This window comes from Eumetopias jubatus, unplaced genomic scaffold (assembly GCF_037043125.1).
Source record: "Eumetopias jubatus isolate StellerSeaLion01/CBP00866 unplaced genomic scaffold, mEumJub1_p1.0 scaffold_3, whole genome shotgun sequence".
In the NCBI taxonomy this organism is placed as follows: domain Eukaryota; kingdom Metazoa; phylum Chordata; class Mammalia; order Carnivora; family Otariidae; genus Eumetopias; species Eumetopias jubatus.
In genome coordinates, this window is record NW_028274809.1 from 47,468,909 (window position 1) to 47,491,188 (window position 22,280).

Here is a 22,280-nt window from a genome sequence, read left to right on the forward strand (position 1 = left end):
ATACCCTTATATCAACATGTGTATTCCATTACCAAGCTAAAAGATGAAACATTTTTATTTAAAGGTAGGGAAAATATAAACTTAAAATATTGAAGTGCACCATTTTACTACATAGTTTCTCACTTCATTCCAACATAACTTATCAATATAAACTGGAGTCAAAAAAACACAAAAGAGAAATGTTACTTGCATGCAAAATTCATTGTTCCAACATGAAACACTAGGTCTATATTTTTTAATTAACAAAAACTGCACATCTGTTTAATTTGGCTAACACAAAGAAAATGCACATTAAAGAAAGATGTTAGCATATCCTTCCAATAAAGCAAGTCTATATCAAAGGCACTTCAGCAGAGCACTAACTCTGTAACCTTTTCCAAGTCATTTTCATTTATGCCACTTTTAATGCATCTTTCTGTAGACCAGTAAGAAACCTCCTACTCAAAAAACTAAACCTAGGTATTACCCCAAATATTTCTCTTTCCTATGGATTGGGTAAAATATGGCAAACTTTTGTCTATGTTTTTAAGTTCTTTGGGTTAATTCAGAAAGGAGTATTATCTGACAGGTTAGGTGTTATAGGAAAAACTAAAGTAATTACAGGAAAAAAATTGGCTGAAGTTGACTATCTTAGGGGAAAAAAACGGTTGTCTTTCACTGACTATCCATCTATAATTTGACTAAAGCTAATATGGCTAATTTTGCTTCTTTCAAATTGTTTATGTGCCTTGGGTCTCTATGTTGCTCCCATGTTGAATAGAAGAGGATGAGAAAAAGTAATTTAGTTTTACTTTTCCCCCAAGGGAAAGGGGAAGCTGCTTCAGACATTTGCCTTCATGGAAATTTTAAGAAAAATGGGATGAGCTGATTTTAATTAACAAAGAGCTTTATTTTTAGGACATATGAATAATTCAGAGTTGAAGACAATTATAATTAAAAACAGCTGTTGAATGTATTCATTCTGAATTCTTTTCCATGATGGAGAGAGCATGGGTATATTACTTTCAAAACTAGAAAAGTTGCAAATGCTGTAAGTGATTTAAAAAAACTTTTACTTCTCCATTAAATTGAAACATTTTCTAAAACATCTTTTATGAATGTCAAGAGAAAAACATCTGGATATATACCCTAATATTCTGAAGGTTTTTTTGAGTCTCAGGGAAATAGAATTTATTTTCCTGCTCATCATTTCAAAAAAAATGAAACGTTCATTTCCTTTAGCTTCACATATTTTGTTAATAAACTGAAAGTTTCCTATGATCACCTAAATATTAAATTTTAAATCAAGTTTAAAATGAATGAATGGCGGGGGGATAGAAAAAATATCCTAAAGCTGATTTTAGCCTACATGTATCAGTGAGTCTTAAAGATAGAGGTTTTTTTTTTTCCAGATTGCTAAAAGTTTTCCTTGACAGCTAAGCTCATTTCACTGTAGAAGCAGGGAAAAAAAATTTTAAATAAAAATTAAAGTATCAGAGCGTTCATTTTTCAGATTTCTAAATAACAAGTTAACATCTGATTCTGTGAAGTTATATCCAAAAACAACCAAAGAGCTGCTGTTTCCCTCTCTACCAACCAAGCAGCTTCCTATCTTACAGGAGTAGGATTTATTTTGGGGTTGATACAGTGCACATGCCGTTTACTGCAGAAAGGAAATATTGTTTGGCCTTTAAATTCTAGAGTAACACCAATAGAGAACATTTATCATTATTTTCACCTATAGGCAGAGGAGAACGTAACAGTAATATTTCACAAGACTATGATGCCCAAAGAATACAGTTTCATTTCTAAATGTTTGACAGGGGCAGGCATCAAAGCAGAGGCAACATTTCTGAAAGCAACTTTAGGGGAGTACACATTTCACTGTTATTCTTAAGAGGGCTAAACTGGCTGAATGAGCAACATTTTCAGATAACTAACGGCCTGAAACTACTTTACATTTCGAGCTCTTGGATACTTCAAATTCATCACCCAAAAATAAATGAAAAGAATAGGGCAGAAAAAGTATTTCTTGGTATCTTTCTCTTTCATTAGTGAATTGCCATTTTACTATTTACTCTGCTTGAGACATGTCCAGGGACCATGAGCTTGCTCAGTCTCAACTTCTTAAAAAGTTCATACAGCAATTTACAAGAAGCAAAGAATAAACAACACGAGACAGCGGAGACACAACCACCCTCGGTGTTAATTTATGGGAAGCAGTGGGCGTTCCTCGCGCTTCTTCCAGATATTAGTCTTGCTATCCTTTTTGGCTAGTGGTGGTCTGCCCCTTTTCTTCGTGGGGGATATATTGGCTTCAAAATCTTCAGCAGTGCTTTTTCTTCCTGGAGACTCTTCCCCAGGGTGTTCCATGATAGCCCCACTCCCTCCGTCTAGGATGTGCCTTAAAGCCGGGTCCTCAGGGGAGCAAACAGTGGTCCCACTCTCGCTACTGCTTAGGTCTAAATCTTCTAAGTAAAGGATCTTAGGCGGATGCATGCTTTTGATGAAAGTTTTCTCCCTCTCGAGTTTTCTACTTGAGTGGTGCTCATTCATGTCCACCCCAGAGTCCAAACTCGTGTCATTGCTCTGGGCTCTCTTGCCCTTTTTCAGGTCTATAAAGGAATGTCTCACTTGTGCGACTGGTTTTCCATCAAGAGACACAAACCATGCTCTGGGATGGGGGGAAGGCTTTCCTTTGGACAGCTCCAGCAGGGTCTGTTCTGAAATTCCTTGAAGCTCTGATGAGAAGGGAGTCATTACGACAGCTTCATTTAGTGTTCCAGGAACAGAAACCGATTCTAGTAAGCTGTTTGAATACCGGCTCCAATCTGAAGTTTGCGATGGCAGGCTCTGTTGCCCTTCGAGTGGGATATTCTCTTCCCTGGCGTCTGGGGGCTGCGCGTGAGAATGCACTGGCATTTTGGGCAATGTCTGTGTAAAGTTCTCTCTGCTTACTGGTTCCATCAATTGGCCATAGACTAACTGTCCCTTTCTTGGCAGAGTAGCTGACTTAGCAGTATGTACCTGCTCTGGAGTGGAGAAAAGGTCAGACGTTTGAAGAATGGCAATGGGTTGGCTGTAGAGATGCATAAGCTGTTCAGGAATGTGGGAATGTCCATACACCTCCTCATTACCTGTGAGGTATCTCTTTTCCTCTTGTGCATCACCTAGAGATGAAGATAGATTGTTGTTAAAATGTTTAGGTTGTTTGGACCCTACAGTGGGCTCCAAAGACTGTGCTGGGTTTCTTGAGTGATTGTTTTGATTGGCTGATAGAAATGGAACATCTTCATTGTAGATTTTAAAATTGTCCCGAGTTTTTACCATGGAAACTCTTTCTTCTGCTTCTGCCTTTGATGGCTCCTTTTTCTGAGGGCTATATGAGGAGTTTTTGGCATTAAATAACTGTGACTTTTCCTCAGCTTTTAATGCAACTTTGACTGAACTGATATGATTTATGTGTGTGGTTGAAGTTGTCTGGTCTCTCTTGAGGACTTCGAGTTTAGTGATATTTCTTTCTCTTTTCTGTGGAGTACCACACTTATCCCTAGAGTAGAAGAGACGGCAAAAAGTGTTTAAAACTTACGATCCAGAAGAGTCATTAAAAAAACAAACTATCCCATGACATGTGTATTATATATGCAATGATACTGTTTGAGTATATCTACTTTTATTTTAATCTACATATTGTAAAGATCAAACTACTTATTTTTATAAACTTTGTAATACCCAGAACACAGTGACATACTATAATGATAGTTTTGTGTGTTTGTACATATTAATATTTCTCTTACCTGCAATAACAAAGAAGCACAGCAAAAAATCCAATGACAATGACTACTGTGCCTCCTAATATGGCTGTGAGAAACACCGTGTGGTAGGCAGTTATGTCCCTTGAGTCTCCATTTATACCTGAACCTAAATGGTCAATATAAACAAAGAAAATATATTATTTTAGATCAAATTTTCAACCACGTCCTATTTTGGGGAAGGCAGATTAAGTATGCGTACACGGTTGTATTTGGTTGCTCCGGTCTCAATGGCAGGCTTCCCAGTGGGTGGAGCATATGTTCCCCCACACTTTGGGCTTAATCAGTTGACTTGTTCTGCTCAATGAAATGTGAGCCCCTTAAATGAGGCTGCATGATATGGCCCTGCCCTCTTGCTAAGATCCTCTAATATATGAACAGTGTATCCCAAAGTACTGCCATTCCTTCAGCCTATGTTCTGGAATGAGAACAAATGTTGAACTGAACCAAGCCAAGCCCAACAGTCATGACAGTGGCTTCCAGGCCCAGCAGTGAGGAAACTTGCTTCAGGAGGCAGTAAAACTGACCCATGTTGTATGGCAGCAAAATATTTGGTGGAATAAACTAGGAGAAAATATTTCTGTGCCCAGAGGTTTGGGGATAGAATGCTGGTAGGGAGGGTTGACTTATTAGCTATAATCAATTTTAAAAGAAATTTTAAAAATAAATTCAAAAAAGAATTTGCCAAGGTAAGTAGGTAGGAAGGGTTTTCTAGAAAGGAAAATTGGAGGACTTGAAGGATTCCAAATTGCAACTCTTTCAGGCTGGCCTCTAGATTAAGAAGATGCCACGCAGAGGTACAAATGACCCACTATCTTCCTGTATGAGAACACACAGATACACTGCTGTTGTAATCAGCTTAACTGCAATAAAAGTGGATTAATGCACCGGCATGATCAGTTGTAGGCTATGAAGATTCTGCATGAAAATAAATGCAACTAATGTTGAGGTAACCTGTTTTAATATCACTAAGACTGCACTTGGTTCACAAATGTATGTAACAAGTCTCCTGATCATTATTAACTAGAGTCTAATATGTATTCAGGATGATAAGGTGATAAGAGTGATGAGACAACTGGTTTTCTGGCAAACTTTACCATGAGAAATGTCCAGAATAAAAGACTGAGGATCACAAGGTCTTTGGATTCTTTAACTTTCACTTCATCTAATTTGATAAAAATAAATAATAATGAATAGTAGTAAAGGTTTTGGAGAATCAGTATTGTGGTTATGCATACAAACTTTGGAGCCAGTGTGCCTCAATTAGAATCCTAGTCTATTTCTTTTTTTAGAGAAAGTTGCTATTAAAATTTAATTCTCTTTAAATATACACATTTCTTCCACACTCACCCATTCTGGGGAGGAACAGAAAACCCCCACCCCGTCCATTCAGGAGATTCCATGTATAAAGCCTGATATGGTGAGGATGAAGTATAAAAATAGTATTTACAAAAGGGAAGAAGGTATCTGTTGCTACCTTAACCTTCAGACACCTCTATCCCTCATCCCCACAGGACCCTTTTGCTCCTTTAGAAAAAGTCCCTGGGAATTCATTTGAGTGTGGAGACCTCTAGACTTGTACTCAAACCCCAACATCGCTGTTGACTCCGTAACATTCTCATTTATTTCTTGGGCAAGTTTCCTCACTTTGTATCTCAGTTCATATCTGTCAGATCTCACCTATGTGGGTTGTTACAAGGATTAAAAGTTAATACTTACTAAAACACTTAGTGCTTAGCACATGAGAAGCAGTCAGAAAGTGTTAGCTGTATGACACCATTGTTGCTGAATGAAACTTCAAGGTTATAAAGGAACAGGCACTCCAGTATTGGCCACACTTTCCTATATATATGGTAAGTAATAATAGACAACCAAGTATAGCATTGCACAATATGCAATTTCTTCAAACAGAAAAGAAATAAGAGTAACAATTCTATCTGCAGATTCTTATTCAGGATCCAGAGCTGCAATGGAGTAAAGTTTGATAATAACTGGATGAAATTCAACTTCTAAGGATATATGAATATATGTTTCCACAATAGAACCACTGTATAGGATTCCAGTGGAACACACTTTTGGAAATAAGAGGCTGATACTGTTGGGTTTCCCCAAAATTTTATATGTAGGACAACAGCAAAAAGTATGCGTGTGTGTTTGTGTATGTGTGTGTGTGCACGCACCTAAAAAGACAAAGACAGAAAAGTATATTTTCACTTAAATATTTGAAAATGTGTATTTAAAAAGAGTCCTAAGTACTTGTTTTTTAAACTCTACTAGAGAAATCTATGAAAAACAACTTGATTTTAATTTCTTGTATTTTCCAAGGAATTCTAGACTTCTACTTAAGACTTATTTAAAAAACAGATTTAGTATGTTATTAACCAAATTTTAAGTAAAGTAGCTCCAGCACACCAGACATTAGTCCATCAGAGGACCAACCTTGATTTTACAAAATGTGATTTTACTCAAAATCTACACTTGGGGCAGGGGGGACATTAGGGATCATCATATCCAACTCCTACAATTTAGAAATAAGAAAACTAATACTAAAATGGGTAAGTACCTATTTCAAGGTCAGCCAGATATTTACTGGCAAAGCCAGAGCTATAATCAAGCTATCTGTATTTCTAGTATAGTGTTCCTTTGACTGTGATATACTTGTGGGTGGATTTTTCAAAAGCATCAGAAGCTATCTACTTCAAACTAAATGGGAATCCCACACTTGTATTTTAGTACCCTGATTCATACAAAATCTTTTCCGACATATAAGCTAAAACAAAACTTCCACCTACTCTAGAAAATTACTTGACTTTTATAATTCATAGTCATCTTATATAAATTGATTTCAGGTATATTTTTCGTGTAAAGTACATTTCTCTATAAAACTCATGTGTTCTTTAGGTTATGTTTATTAGAAATGAAATAACTTGCATTTAGTTGAGTTGAAGTATTAAATATTAATTGTTCTTTTTCATCAATATTTCATTATAGTTGCAAATCTAGAATGAAATAAGGCCAGACAGCTGGCGGGACTGCAGGATATTTTGCATCATGAAGAACAAAAGTAACCACCCTCTGGTTTCTGAATAAATAATCTCGTAAGCACTAAGTTCAAACAAAAACAGGGAGAACATCCCCCTTGATCATAATGGTTAATGGCTCATATATTTCTTCTATTGGAATCCTAAATTTGGGTTTCATTGGGGGGGGGAAAGTCTTGTTATCTTGCATGGTTTAAAATTCAAAGGTTGTCAATATAAAATGAAAAAAATTAATAATTTGAAGGCTGTTCTTTCTGAAAATGTTTTTTAATAGTTTAATAGACAGCCATAACAAAGTTAGGTGATTGAATGCTATAGAGAAATGTATGTAAATATATGTAAAATGTATGTATGTAAAATGTCACCCACATCCTGGATTGGGGTATGCATGGGACTGTTCCCGACTAGCACCTCAGCTGGGAGCCCAGACCCTCAATAAACCAAAAGAACTCTCTGACACATGATTAAAGATGTAGGAATGACCTATGCATTCAACCTTCACACTCCCCACAAAAACTTCACTAAAATGACACAGAGTTTTGCTTTGTTTTGTTTTTCTAAATCAACCAGCTCACAGGTTAACGGAGAAAAGGAGAACAAGATAAAGGAGGAAGAAGGTGCTGAAGGCTGGAAGGCTGACCTAGCAAAGCTGGCAAGAGGGAAAGCCAAGAAGCAACTCAGCTGATCCCAGTGAGCACCCAGAAGGCCCATAAAGTGGGAGCAGGCCTGTGGTGCAACCAGTGTACACGACACAGGTTAGAAGACTTTAAGAAGATTTAATGGATAAAACATGCAATGTTTGAGTATTTTGAGAGATTTACACAACTGAAGATGCATGTGTGATTTCCTTACTACAAATCATACAGATAATCTGATAGCATGTTAAATCTAGGAAAAGTAAAATACTCATTTGTCCTAGAATATGAACAGAAGGTTCCTAGTGGACGTGTCTTAGCTTTTGTCCACCTCCAGTTCCTATGTCAGGCCAAACTTTTCATTTGGGGTATCGCATGTCTTATCTTGGAAACAGTATGGGGACACTATTTTTCAACAGCCCTCAACCCCAGGAGTGTGCTCATGACCCAAGTCTGGGCCAACCAAATTCTTCATCCCTAGAATGAAGGAACAGTGTGAGGAAAAGACTGCAAAGGATCAGAGTCAGCCATATATGCAACAGCAATCTTGCAAAGACAATCAAATCGTCCTGCTAACTGGATTCCCTAGGATTCCTGGCTTTTAGAATCTAGTTCTTTAGTCTTTCCTGGGATCCTGTGAACTCCCTATATCCTAATTTTATGTAATTTTTATGTAATTATCCAAGATCTGTTCCTATTGCTCACAACCCAAGGCTCTAACTGATGTGGATGGAATTTATTCTTGAAAAGTAAACATTTGATTTGAACAAACTTTATACTTCACAGATTCATCAGACACCATAGCTATAAAGGACCTTAGAGTTCATTGAGCTTAATCTTATACACATGAAAAAATATTAAAATAAAGCTGAGATCAAGAGACTAGAAGCTTTTTCTGACGTTATACAGTCGGTAAGTGGCAATGTTTACAATAAAATCAAGACCTAGCAATATCAATTCCAGTTTGCCTATTTGGATTTCTTTTCAAATTACTTTTCTTTCATTTTTACAATACCTCTAGTTCCTGGAAGTGGAGCTGCTATCCAGTAGCCCAAATGTGGTGCATCATATGTCCAAATTAAGTGATTATTATACGCCTTGACTGTTCCTCGGCCATGATTTACCCAAGCACCTATAAAAAGGCAAGTAAAAAATACCAGTTAGTTTATATGTCTTTAATGCTGATAGGAGTTTGCTGATAGTCATGTATAGAATACTTTGCAGAACTCTTTCAAAGATTATGAAAACTCTGGCAATATGTTATCATGGGATAATAGAGATTATATCATAATAGAGTGCATATTGGGGTGCCTGGGTAGCTCAGTCGGTTGAGCGTCTGACTCTTGGTTTTGGCTCAGGATATGATCTCAGGGTCGTGAGATCGAGCCCCACGTTGGGCTCTGCGCTTGGCATGGAGTCTACTTGGCATTCTTTCTCTCCCTCTCCCCTCATTCACATGTGTTCTCTAAATAAATAAAGAAATAAAGTCTTTAAAATATATTTATAGTGCATATTATAATAATATACACAATAGAATGATTTGAATGCTTGTTATGACTAAATAAAGTCATTATAAATAAGAAAGTGTACATATTTAGAGAAATCATGCTTCTCCAAGTAATGTTTAAATTGTTCATATTGAGGTATATCTTAAGGATGTGAATAGTGAAATCCAAATTTATCAATAGGTGGTTATTTGTCCCCTGTTCTGGGATTCTGATTAAACACTTATAATGTATATTTTATGGCCTCAATAATTTTTTTATTAAATACTGTTTGGGTCTATTACTACTGGCATGGCTCTTTTAGAACCAAATTTTTAAGAATATTTTTTAAAATGCTACCTGCTCTGGGGTGCCTGGGTCAGTTAAGCATCCTACTCTTGATCTCAGTTCAGGTCTTGATCTCAGACTCATGAGTTCAAGCCCTGTACTGGGCAGCTGTGGAGCCTACTTTAAAAAAAAAAAAAAGGTAAAATAAAATGCTATCTGATAAAATGCCATCCATAGACAAAGAATTCAGTAAAACCCAGTTCTTTTTATAGAGTTCAGCATAACAACGCTTTTTTATAAATTCAGTGTATATTTGTACTTGGTTTGTTAATTCACTGTAATGATAGATCTACAGTATGTAAAACTGTTTTTAATAAGGTAGACAAACTTGATGGAAATGGATCAGCTTACTGCTTTTAAATAGTCACATTAAGCATTACATATCTGATATATGAATTCAAAAATTTTGTTACTGGAAGGTACATTAAAGACAAAGGCCTTTGTCAGGATGAACAATCAGAACTCAACACAGCTATTCTTTGAAATGTTTTAAAACAACTCTTTACTCAACAAATTAGGAAATTCAGGCTCAAATAAGTGGTTTAAAATCCCACTGCTGGTAAATGGACTAGACTCCAGGGCTTAGAGCTTTTACTCCAGTGATTACAACATACTATATTTGGTCTTAGTCCCCAGCCCAGATCACAAACGTGGGTTCTGCGATGGGCACGAAAACTCCATTCTATAATTGCAATTAACCCAAGAGCTTGTGCAATTGCTACTAGGGAAAGAATCTTTCTTTCCATTAGACTTTAACCTGGGTAGGTATAAAGTCTGAGCACCTACACCCTTCTTGCCACTCTGAAGGTAAATCCTATCCCAGAAAGTATTAGCACAGATGAGAGAATCAAATCCTGTGAAACTGTCTAGGCTCTGTATCCTGACTCATCCAAAACAATTATGGATCATATCCCTTTTGTTTTGTTTTGTTTTGGCAACTTAAAGACTCCCATCTTATTTATATAGAAACACAAGAACAAAACCAAGGGAGGCAGAGGAGGAAAACCTGCGTCTATTTAGGAGGCTAAACTCAGGGACCAAAATTGGTATCTGAGTTTCTTGTTTTGGGATTTTTTTTTTTTTTAAATAAGCACTCTGTATCTTAATAATACAATGTTACTTATTTTCATGAAATTAACATACATTTCTCAATTGCCTTAACCAACCTTTTAGATACAAGTTCATATTGTCTATCAAAACAAAAGCCTGTAAGAGTAGAAATAATTTTTTAAAATGTATTTCTACTTTTCTATTCAAGATCTTGGGGGAGGCTCAGTCAGTAGAGCACACGACTCTTTTTTTGGAGGGGGGGAGAAAACACAACTGGGGGGGGGGGCAGAGGGAGAAGCAGACTCCCTGCCCAGCAGGGAGCTCCACGTGGGGACTCGACACTTAACTGAGTCACTCAGGTGGCCAACCACATGACTCTTGATCTTGGGATTGTGAGTTTAAGCCTCATGTTGGGCATAGAGCTTTAAAAAAAAGGCATGGGAATGTGAGTAAATAATGCCATTTTTTAATGTAGTATATTGACATCATTTTCCCCACAGTTGTATTATACTAATCAAAGTGGGCCAATTTTAGTCATTTTAAAGTGCTTAAAATAGTAACATTACTGATTTGGTGATCTACTAAAGATAAAACATTCAAAATATAAATGATATATTTTAATGTTTTAAATAAGACAAATTTTAATTCTGTAGTAAACATAAAAAGTTGCCAATTATACATCAATAAAGCTGAAAAAATTCTAACAGTAATATATAAACATATTTCTAAGAGCTAACATTCAAACATTCAAAAAGGGCAATATCCAAAATATTTTCACCTAGCTCACATACCTATGTTCATATCAAATGTCCAGGCAGGTATGTGATCCCCTGCACTTATATCATTTGTATGTAGAAGGGGGAGAGAAACTTGAATAGAGCCATCCACCTTTAATTCTTTTCCTCCAGAATATATTTTCACACATATTGCAGCAAGAGGAGTCAATTCAAGACTTTCAAAACCTAAAAAAGACAGTTTATTAAAAATCATATGCAAAATACAGGTTGTCGTTACATACTAATAAAAGTAATATGGGCCTAAAATATTTAAGTCCTTTATTCACCTAGGGTTATCCATTTTAATATCAAATAGATACTGGATCCTCATTAAAGAATTTTAAAATATATCATAAATACAGGTTATACTTATATAACTTGACAAATCAATATGAGCCTAGAGATCTAAGTCTTTCGGAGTAATGTGGTTTAAGGTCACTGGAATCTAATTCAGTGTTTTAAAAACCTACAAAACAACAACAAAAATACATCTCACTAGTATACTACCCAAATAAAGGTTCTACCATATCACATCATCAATACAGATATGGGTCTAAAACTTGGTCTCTCCTGCTTCCAAGAGCATTTGTTTCAAGTACTAGGACCAACAGACTCAGTTATACTCCTTAAAGTTACCTTGTGTAAAAAACGTTCTGACTCAAAATGCAAATTTGATAGGTTTGACAAACATGAAACAAAATCAGCAATATTGTTAGCTGATAAAGGTAATAAGCTTTGATGTATATTTGATAGGCTAAATATAAGCATTAAAATATTACTTAGATTTCAAAGCTTGAAAAGCAGGGAAAGTGAGATTAATAGAATTGGTTATAGTGTTTTGCCTAAGGTTTTAAAGTATGATTATACATATAATTTATAACATGCCTTCTTAAATATCAGGAGCTACCTATATTTCTCTATCACTGACGGGAAAAGAGTAGAAAATGCATTTGTTTTGTTTTTAAATATTAGCAATGCCAAAGTAATAATGTAACCAGAATATTTATAATGAATAAAGTAACATGGTTAAGGATGTTACAATTTAATATAAATTTTCTACAAATAATTTGGTAATTTTAGATTTCCCAATTAAATTTACTAATACATTAGAAAGAGTTGACTAAGGTATATTTATTACATATTATTTGCTCTTCATGGATAAACTTGAATCTTCAGCTTAAAAGCTAGAGTTTTGTTCATTCATTTAGCAAATATTTGTAACGAGCCCCTACTGGCACCACATACTCATCTTGGTTCCAGAGATGCAGTGGATACATGATCTCTTACACTGGCTTGCAATATTTTTTTCACAATCCTCATACTATCAAAAATGCTTTTTTCCATTTCTTTGCCCATTATCAGTTTTCCCCCCATTCAAATGTAAGTGTGTGGTAGAAGGTACCTTACCAGGGCTTTGAGGAAATTCTGGAAAGGCAATGTAATTGCAGGGTCATAAAAGCTGCCTCTCTGAGGAGGGGATGTGTGAGCCGTGGCCAAATGATTAAGGGGCCATCCATGCAAAGACCTCAGAAAAGTGAAAAGCCCCCAAATCAGAAGTGATCTTGGTATGTGCAAGGATGAAAGAAGGCTGAGGGGCAGAGAGGTAGAAATAGCAGAAGGCCTTTGAGTCCGTGGAAAGGAATTCTCATTATCACTTCTACTATACCTGGTGTATATCTTCAGTTATCAGACAGAGCAACTGTTGGCTTAATGAAAAACTTCAATTAAACATCTTTGTAAGCTTCCTGAAACACTAATCATAAGATGAGCAAAATAATGCCATACATATTTTACAGACTAGTTACACTAGTAAAAGTCCAATGTAAGCCCAAAGAAATTATCAAGTAATCTGTTAGTAATTGTATTTTCTTGTATCAAACTACTTGGTAAAGCCTGCTGGCTTTCTGAGGTGACTGCTTTTAACTCCACCCCCACCCCCCCAGTTCTTTGCAGTCAGTGGCTTCACATACTAAATGCAGCTGAAGCTGATAAGATCAACCCCACCACCACCACTTGGGATAAGGCCAACTCAAGGAAGAGAGAATGGGGCAGGGAAAAGGATTAAAGATAATGAAAAGGAGGCAACTTTAAAAAACACTTTCATATTCACAGAGCTCTAGAAGTAAGCCACCAGCAACATGTGGCAACTTAAATTTAAAGGAAATTAGTGCTTTAGTTCCTCAGTGCACTAGTCATACTTCAGGAGCTCAACAGGCACATGTGGCTAATAGCTACCATACTGGATAGAGCACAACATTCCCATTTGACAGCACTGCTCTAGAACTTTTAAAATGTTAGCAGTGTTCTCAAGATACTGAAACATTAAATGAATAATCTCAAAAGCAGGTGGTAGAGGAATGCTGGAAGGGAGAGTATATTATGTCCCCTTCTCACTGAACCTAATGAGTCTCGTCCATAAAAACTCTCCAGCTCTCCAGTGCTACATGAGCTTCATCTGTGACCTGGTACACTGGTATTCTTGTAAATGTTTGTACGCGTCTGAAAAATCTGGGCAGGTATCTTAGATTGGCTTCTTCAAGAAGCTGACCCCTGAGAGAACAATTTGGAAGGAAGTGCCCATCACTGAGGGAGTGGAAAAGTACAGAGAAGGAGGAAGGAAGCATCGCTGCAGCAGGTAAGAAAGAAAACAAAACCCAAACATCTATGTGTTTATTACTTTACTTTCCGGCTGTTCCCCAAAGGAAATGGACCAAAATATGGCACAACTTAAGTCACCAAAATTACAGACCGTCTGAGGTGATTTTTAAAAACAGTGTATGTTGCAACAAGTGGCAGAACTGGTGGCACAAATGTGGATGTACAGAGGAAAGAGATTTTTATGGGGTTTATTCATGGGTGTATTAAATAAAATGTAACATTCCATCATCCTCTTACCTTTTAGGTCATGACCAGCCGTAGGTACGTACACGCTGTTGAATCTGGGATACAGTTGACTCTGAACAACATGGATTTGAACGAGCAGGCCCACTTATGTGGGCTCTTTTTAATAAATACAGTACTATAAATGTATTTTCTCTTATGATTTTCTTAACATGTTCCTTTCTCTAGCTTATTGTAAGAATATAGTATATAACATATACAAAATATGTTTTAATAGACTGTTACTGGTAGGGCTTCTGGTCAACAGTAGGCTATTAGTAGTTAGGTTTTTGGAGAATCAAAAGTTATACAAGTTTTTAACAGTGGGGGGGACAACCCCTGCATTGTTCAAGGGTCAACAGTATATATTTTTAAAATATTTATAATTTTACTCATAGGGAATATCAAATATATTTGAGAAGAAAAACGCCCAATTGCTTACTCTAATCTATAAACTTTTTTATGTCTCCCATCCAAGTACTAACCAGGCCCGACCCTGCTTAGCTTCCGAGATCAGACAAGATCGGGCGCGTTCAGGGTGGTATGGCCGTAGACAAACTTTTTTATGTCTAACAATTATTGATAATTAATTTGGTAAGATTGACTAGAAGGTCAAATTATAAAAATATGTATAAACTTCTTTAAATCAAATTTTCATTTTTAAATACATTTTTTAACTTGCAAAGTTATACAACATATTACTGTTTCCTATACCTTGTTTACCTCCTTTGGATAGTAATATCCTGCAACTTAAATTTTCCATTAACTTAATAAAATGTATGCAGAAGATTCTAGTATAACCTTTCTTTCATTGGATAAAAGGGAATTTCCTATAAACATTTTAGTAACTAGCTTTATGTACTATTTCTTATAACTATGATTATGTAAAAAGTAGGTAATACCTGATTTATTGAGAGTAATTCCAGTTGTATACAGGAAATTGTCCACTTTCAAAAATTGTTGTAGAACTGTAAGATAGCCTGTTACATTGTTAATGTGATGGTTGTCGGGTAGTTTAATTAAGGCTTTTGAAAACTGAACACTTGGTTGAGATTTGGCATCTGGAAAAGGGAAACCTCATTAATAAATAGACAAAACAAATGCATATCAAGCAGAGCATCATTGCTTAGGACACTTTAACATCTCATTATTTTAAATTCAAAACTGAAATAAATAAATCTTCCTTTCTTTAGATCACACAAGGCCCTTTACCCTAGAAACTGCTTGATTCTTCTGTCCAGAATTTCTTCACCCTTTTTTTGGGTTTCACTCCAGGAACCCACATACCATTTTAGTCCATATGGTTCACTTGGGATTTCATTTCTGTAAGAGTTAATGGTGCATTCCAGAATGGGCTGGAACCAATCCAAGTATCATTCCATTTATAAATGTTATCTCATGTTAATAACTTTGAATTCACTATCCTTTAATATAACTTAGGGAGTGAGAACTCAGAATATTGATACTTCTGTAATTAATGCATTTTTAACAATCCAAGGGTCAACTCTTAAATCATTAAAACTTATCAAAAACATCAACTATTGCTTTGACTTTAAAGGTCACTGAGAAACACAGAAGCAATCAGTTAAATTCTTAGAATTTTAAAAGTACCAGTACATGATAAATAAAATGTAATATAATTCTCAAAATCAGTATATAGTTTACATATGAAGCTAGAAAAATAATACCTGGAAAATAAGGGATATAAATAAAAAAACACATTATTCTTGTTTGGTTAAATTGTTAAATTTAATCATTAATTGTTTAAGTACTCTTATACCTTCCATCTGATCACTTTACACATACTATCTACACCTTACTCTTTTAAAATATGTCTTGAATTTCAGATTAATGGAAGCTGAGACATGAAAACTGAATGTAACACCTGACCCTAAAATGGAGTCAGAAAAAAAAAATGTGTCAGTGGACAAAACAGGAATTTGGATGATAAGTTATCCTAACAAAATAGTTTTGCTGAACTGTGCCATGGCTACTTAATAACCCTAATTCTTAGGAATTGCATGCTTAGGTATTTAGAAGTAAAACACCATGATATGTGTAACTTACTTTCAAATGGTTCAGAAAAAAAAAAAAAAAGGCATACCCAGAGCACAATACACATAGTAAAGCAAATGGAATAAAATGTTATTAATAGGTGAATCTGAGTAAAGGGTATACAGGAGTTATTTGTCTCTGATTCTTCCAACTTTTCTGTATTTTGAAATTATTTCTATATTTGAAGTTATTTCCAAATACAGAGTTAAAAACTTAAAATATATGCCTTAATTATGTTGAAGCCCCAAATTTCTTACAATTGAAAACATGTACACTAAGTAAAATGTCTGGCTGAGCTTCTCTAAGGTTTGTACATTCCTGAAGTTTCAAATTTCTCCCGCTCCCTTTCCCACAAATACACACAAACCTAACACATTTTCATTGCATAAACCATACACTTTTTTGATCAAATCCTGGAAAAAAAAATATAAGCGTTTTATGGAAGTTGAGAAATGAAGATGGGCATTTTCTAAGGAAGGATTTAACATCTGCAGAAACATCCATCCCTTCCTCATTAGCCCTATCAATAGCTCAACTCTTAAGGAAATGAGGCAGTAAAAGTGATCTGAGACCTCAAGAGAGCTCCGTGTTATGGAGACGCACCAAGACATAGCTAGTATTTTCCAGACAAATGAGCATTCACTATTGCTTGGTAAAATGCAAAAGAGTGGCCCATGGGCATGTTCACACTAATCCATTTCATATATTCTGAAGGAAATTACAATTTGTAATGGAGTTTGAAGAGGACAGTAAGAACTAGGAAGGTGTCAAAACAAAACCAAAACAAATTGCTGAAGAGGGACTGTTTTTGTTAAGGTCCCAACAGCATAAAATGTAGCCTCTCTCTGTCGTCAGTAGTTCCGATTTAATTGTCATCCGTCTACGCACAATGCCACGTGCACCCATTTGGCCGTGCACCAGCAAACTCAGCAGCTCACAGTTCTGTTAAATGCATTCGAGTTCAAGAGTAAGAGATTCTGCTACTTTCCTCAGTAAATGACTCCAAAATTAATCATGCCTGAGTTTTTTTTCCCAAATGATATTTTTTAATACTTTAGAAATAAATAAGATAACCTTCTGAAAATGAACTTTCACTATTTCTTTGACTGTGACTGTTATTGGACTCTATTTTTGAAGATTTTCTGCTTCTACCAGTCATTCCTATTATGCTCAATCCTAAACATTAATTACCCCCCCCCCAAAAAGGCAAATTGTCGTCATCTATAGAGGTTTTATACAATATGCAGTAAAAGAGTGACTAAATGCTGGGGTTTCCCCCTAAGGACTATTAAGGAAGATGGGGGGGTGGCAGTGGGGGGAGAGGTAAGCCTGAAACAGTCTTTCTCAGGGTTGGTAAAGTGAAACTGGAGACCACAGCTTGAATCAGACCTAAAATAAGGCTTCCTGTGGGATATGCAAGTGGGGTGAATCCCATCTGCTGAGGAAAGACCTTACCTGGTCTCGGGCTTTTCCCTGCTCAGGCAGCAGGCTTAATGCTAGATGCAGGGATGAAGGTGCCTGCAAACCAATTTCACTAACCACTAAAGCCCAGTGAGAGAGGTGTTTTGAAAAGAAGTTGAGAATCCCTGTGTAACATTTCCAAAAGTCAAATGTACCTACTCGGGCAGGGGTGGGAGGTGGTGGTGGTGGTGCTAAAACAGTAAAGGACGAGCACAAAACCCCACACTGTAAGTCTGACAGTGAAATAAGAACCAGTTCAGATCAACTTAGAGCAGTACTAATCCTCCCTGATCAATTTAGGGTTTTTTCCAAGGGATAACCAACATTGATTCACTAGTGAAGTACAGTTACATAATTAAAGTGATTATTATCACTGAGAAGAGTTGTACTTACCAGCTAATTTCCCAGTAATTAAAACAGTGTCTTCAAAGAGCCATATATTTGCTTGGCTTTGCGGGAACAGTGAAAGTGTAACTGATGAATATACTGTGAAATACAGCACAATTAAAATGTTTTATTAAATGTGGGGGAAAACTAGGTAAATATAGTCTATTCCGGCAGTCTCTAAAATATGGGGGCGAGGGGAGGGGGAACTGTGGAAACAAGGAAACATAAATGTAAAGTACGATGGAGGGGGGAAACAGAAGATACAGTAAAGTGAGAAAAAAAGGCCAGGGGTCAATTTTATTTTACTTAAGCCTATTTCCAGTAGTTTGTACCAAAGTGACTAATGATAGTCCCTAACCCCAGTTATAAACAGTCAGGTTAAATGCTTGAATAATCCTGAAAAATCCTCTGCTATTTTCTCTATATAATGGTTACTTATTAGGTCCTTCTAATGATTTTTACAAAATCTTGGCTCCACAATTCAAGGTTCTCTGAGACAGAGACTACATCCACTGCTTGCTTGTTTTTTTTTCAAACTTCCTGCATAAGGGCGCAGCGCGCTTCATTACACAGTAGGGTCTGCCAGCCTCTGGGTTGGCAGAGCAGGAAAACAGTTGAACACATAATGAACAAATGATCCACAGGCAACCACTGGTAGTAATGCAGGAGGAGGCCAGATCTGCCTGCAAGAGTAGGCGCCTTCAGTAACTGGTGGGACAAGTGCAGAGGACCTGAAAGACAACTACATTATTTCAAGGTCAGAAGCAGCAGGAACAAAAGACCATTTTATAAGAAGAGATCAAATAAACTTACTAAAAGTGAGTTCTCATTTGATAGCTCTCCTCTATCCAATATAAGTATTTGAATTTAATAGAAATAACATAATATCCCTAAATCACTTAGGACAGGATAAAACAGATTTGCATGGGAATACTTTTCATGTTTTAAGATATTCCAAAGAGCTGTAAAGGAAATAGAAAAAAGATAAAACATAAAAAGATATGAATGGATATAAAACAAAATATACTTTTTCCTACAACAGAAAAAGAAGACTACCAGGCAAAAGTGTAATTTTAATTCAGAAGCCATTAATAGACTTTAATGGCTTTATCAGATTGGAGAGAAAGTGTTAGGGTAGTAGCTTGGACCTTGAGATGATTATAATTAGGGCACTTTCCCGTATTTGGCTACTCTCTCAGTCAGAGGTAGCTTAAAATGGGGGCAGCCCTGACAGTTTGTTATGAAACCTGAGGAAAAACTTCTGAACTTCACTAAAATTTACATGTAGATTTCCTTTCACTGACAAAATGTTTCTCATTATAAAAGGGATGAATATCCACTTTTATATGGATAAAATATAAAAGGTTTTTCTCTTTGGAAAAAGAGAAAGGTTGAGAAATAAAGGAGAAGAAAGTGATGGTCATCACAATCTCACAACAAAGACAATAAGTACTAATATTTCAGTATACTCTTTATGGATTTTTTCCTGAGTTTTTTTAAAAAATAATATTATATACAGAATATTTTTACCCTACTTTTTCATTTAAGGTAATATAAGCATTTCTGTCCCTCAATAGAAACCTTTTCTATTTCTATTTTCAAGGTCACATATTTCATTTCTTGAAGTATCAAGACTTACTGAACCACTATACTATATACTTAGATTGTTTTCATTTTCACTATTATTGCAAAAACAATCAACATCCTTATATATGAATATCTGTCAACTTTAGTTATTTGTTTTTAGGAGAAATTACTAGCAGCGGAATACTGGTCAAAGGTTATGAAGATTTTAAAGACTTTTGACACACACATTTCAAAATTGTTATCCAGATCATTTTGTTGACTTGTACTCCCACCAGCCATGTTTGAGGATACTCATCACACCTCACTTTGTCAACACTGAGTATGCACTTTTTAAAAATGTTTCTAAGGTAAAGAATCTAAGAAATGTGTATGTCTTTGGTGTACAAATCTGAGACTATTAGGAAGATAAAACATTTTGTCACACTTAGTGACAAATCATTAGTTTTTCTCTTTTTGAAAATTGCTATGTCATAATTTTGTCCATTTACCTTATTCAGCCAGGGCCTTGGTGTTTTCTTACTAATTTGCATGAATTATTTGCATAATAAGAATATTCCGGGGCGCCTGGGTGGCTCGGTTGTTAAGGGCCTGCCTTTGGCTCAGGTCATGATCCCAGGTTCTGGAATCGAGCCCTCCATCGGGCTCCCTGCTCAGCCGGGAGCCTGCTTCTCCCTCTCCCACTGCCCCTGCTTGTGTTGCCTCTCTAGCTGTCTCTCGCTGTCAAATAAATAAATAAAATCTTAAAAAAAAAAAACCAGAATATTCCTCCTACTGGCACCTGGGTGGCTCAGTCGGTTAAGCATCTGACTCTTGGTTTTGGCTCAGATCATGATCTCAGGGTTGTGAGATCAAGCCCCATGTTGGGATTCTCTGCCTCTCCCTCTGCCCCTCCCCCTCCTTGTGCACTCTCTTTCACTTGCCTTCTCTCAGGTCTTTTAAAAATATATTACTTCTTATTGTCTCATATTTTTCCTTGGCCCTATTTCTTAGAGATAATTAACAATTTATTAGCTTCAGGTGTACAACATGATTCAGTATTTGTATATATTGCAAAATGATCACAGTAAGTCTAGTTAAGATCCACCACCATACATAGTTACATTTTTCCCTATGATAAGAACTTTTAAGATCTACTCTCTTAACAACTTTCAAATATGCAACAGTATTATTAACTATAGTCACCATGCTATATGGTACCTTTTTTAAAAATAGTGAAATCTGCTTTTTATGACCTCTTTCATTAAAGTTTATGCAGACCATCCTAATTTTTTTTTAAAGATTTTATTTATTTATTCATGAGAGACGGAGAGAGAGAGAGAGAGAGAGAAGCAGAGGGAGAAGCAGGCTCCCAAGGAGCAGGGAGCCGGATGCGGGAATCGATCCCAGGACCCTGGGATCATGACCTGAGCCGAAGGCAGACGCTTAACCATCTGAGCCACCCAGGTGCCCCAGACCATCCTAATTTTTAAAAAATCAGGTAGTTTTTTTAATTTTCTTGTGTTTAATAGGATTTGATTTTCCACATTTGAACTCTATGAGAAATATATTTGGAGTATGAAACCAAATTCATTTACTCCAGATAATTAACCAAAACATCCTAACGCTACTTACTGAATATTCAGCCTTTTCTCACTGATTTATAATTGTACCTTATCATAGATTACAGTTTCTTATACATGTATCTGATTTGTACCACAGTATCAGTTTTAATTGTGTAGCTATATAATATTTTAGTTATTTGAAATGGCAAATTGCCTCTAATAAATATTCTTTTAAAATGATTTCCAGGTATTTTTATACATTTATTCTCCAAGGATTATTCTGCCGGGATTTTTTTTTTAATGCACTAAATCTATAAATTAGGAAGAACTGAAATCTTTACAATATTCAGGCTTTCTAAAGAAATTATAATGTTTTGTCATTTATCCAGGGTTTTAGTTTTTAGTTTTCTTTTTTTAAGGTCTATCAGTAACATTTGGTAGTTTATTTTCCCCAACATATGGTTATTTCACAGTTTTTTTTAGGTTTCCCTGCATATTTTGTTTGCCCTTGTTGTTTGAGAGGGATTTCATTATTTCCATAACTGCTGACTACTTCTGGTATATAAGAATATGTATTGATTTGTACCAGTGCTTATTCCACACTCAGTAATTCTGTCAAATTCCATTAATTTTGAGCACTTTAAGATTCATGCTTTGTAATTTTCCAGGGATATGATCACTGGAAATAGTAAATGTTTTGATTCTTTCTAATAGCTATTCCCCTTTTTTGGTCTGTTGATATATATTTGCTCTGATAAGAACTTCTGTAATGTAAAATAATATGGACATGTGTTCAGTTTATTTTATTAGGATCACCTCTAATATTTTATAGTATGATTTTGAGATATTTACCATGTTAAGAAGATCTTTGTGATCCTAGTTTTTATGGTGCTTTTATGTTCTTAGTTATGCACAGATGGTGAACTCATAAAATGCATTTCAGACAGCTGTTAGTGTTATCATCTGATAGTTCTAATATGATATGTAAAATTAACAGAATGACACATTTGACATCCTTATAATCCTATAAAGAAAAATCCTACTTGGTCTTAACAGAAATCTGTATTTAAATAATGGTGAAATTCTTTACAATTCTGTTTAGGATTTTTGGATTTAGAGTTATAAGATTGGTCTATAGAAGAGTATTTGTGTGTATGAGAGAGAGCACATATTAGAGCATTTAATTTTGCATTACCTTTGTTAGGTCTCAGAATCAAGGCTGTACTGGTTTTATAAAATGATTT

At 35.7% G+C, this 22,280-nt stretch overlaps 1 protein-coding gene across 1 annotated transcript in view; it reads right to left on the minus strand.

Moving 5' to 3' along the window:
- Positions 1–1,317: 1,317 nt before the first annotated feature.
- Positions 1,318–22,280, minus strand: part of FAM171B (family with sequence similarity 171 member B) — a 59,162-nt gene continuing 38,199 nt past the window's right edge. The window contains exons 3-8 of the mRNA XM_028124672.2: positions 17,915–18,007; positions 14,908–15,066; positions 11,141–11,311; positions 8,483–8,599; positions 3,777–3,900; positions 1,318–3,529 (exon numbers count right to left, since the gene is read on the minus strand). Of these exons, the coding sequence (XP_027980473.1) occupies positions 2,185–3,529; positions 3,777–3,900; positions 8,483–8,599; positions 11,141–11,311; positions 14,908–15,066; positions 17,915–18,007 (2,009 nt within the window). The 3' untranslated portion in view covers positions 1,318–2,184. The remainder of the gene's footprint in view (positions 3,530–3,776; positions 3,901–8,482; positions 8,600–11,140; positions 11,312–14,907; positions 15,067–17,914; positions 18,008–22,280) is intronic.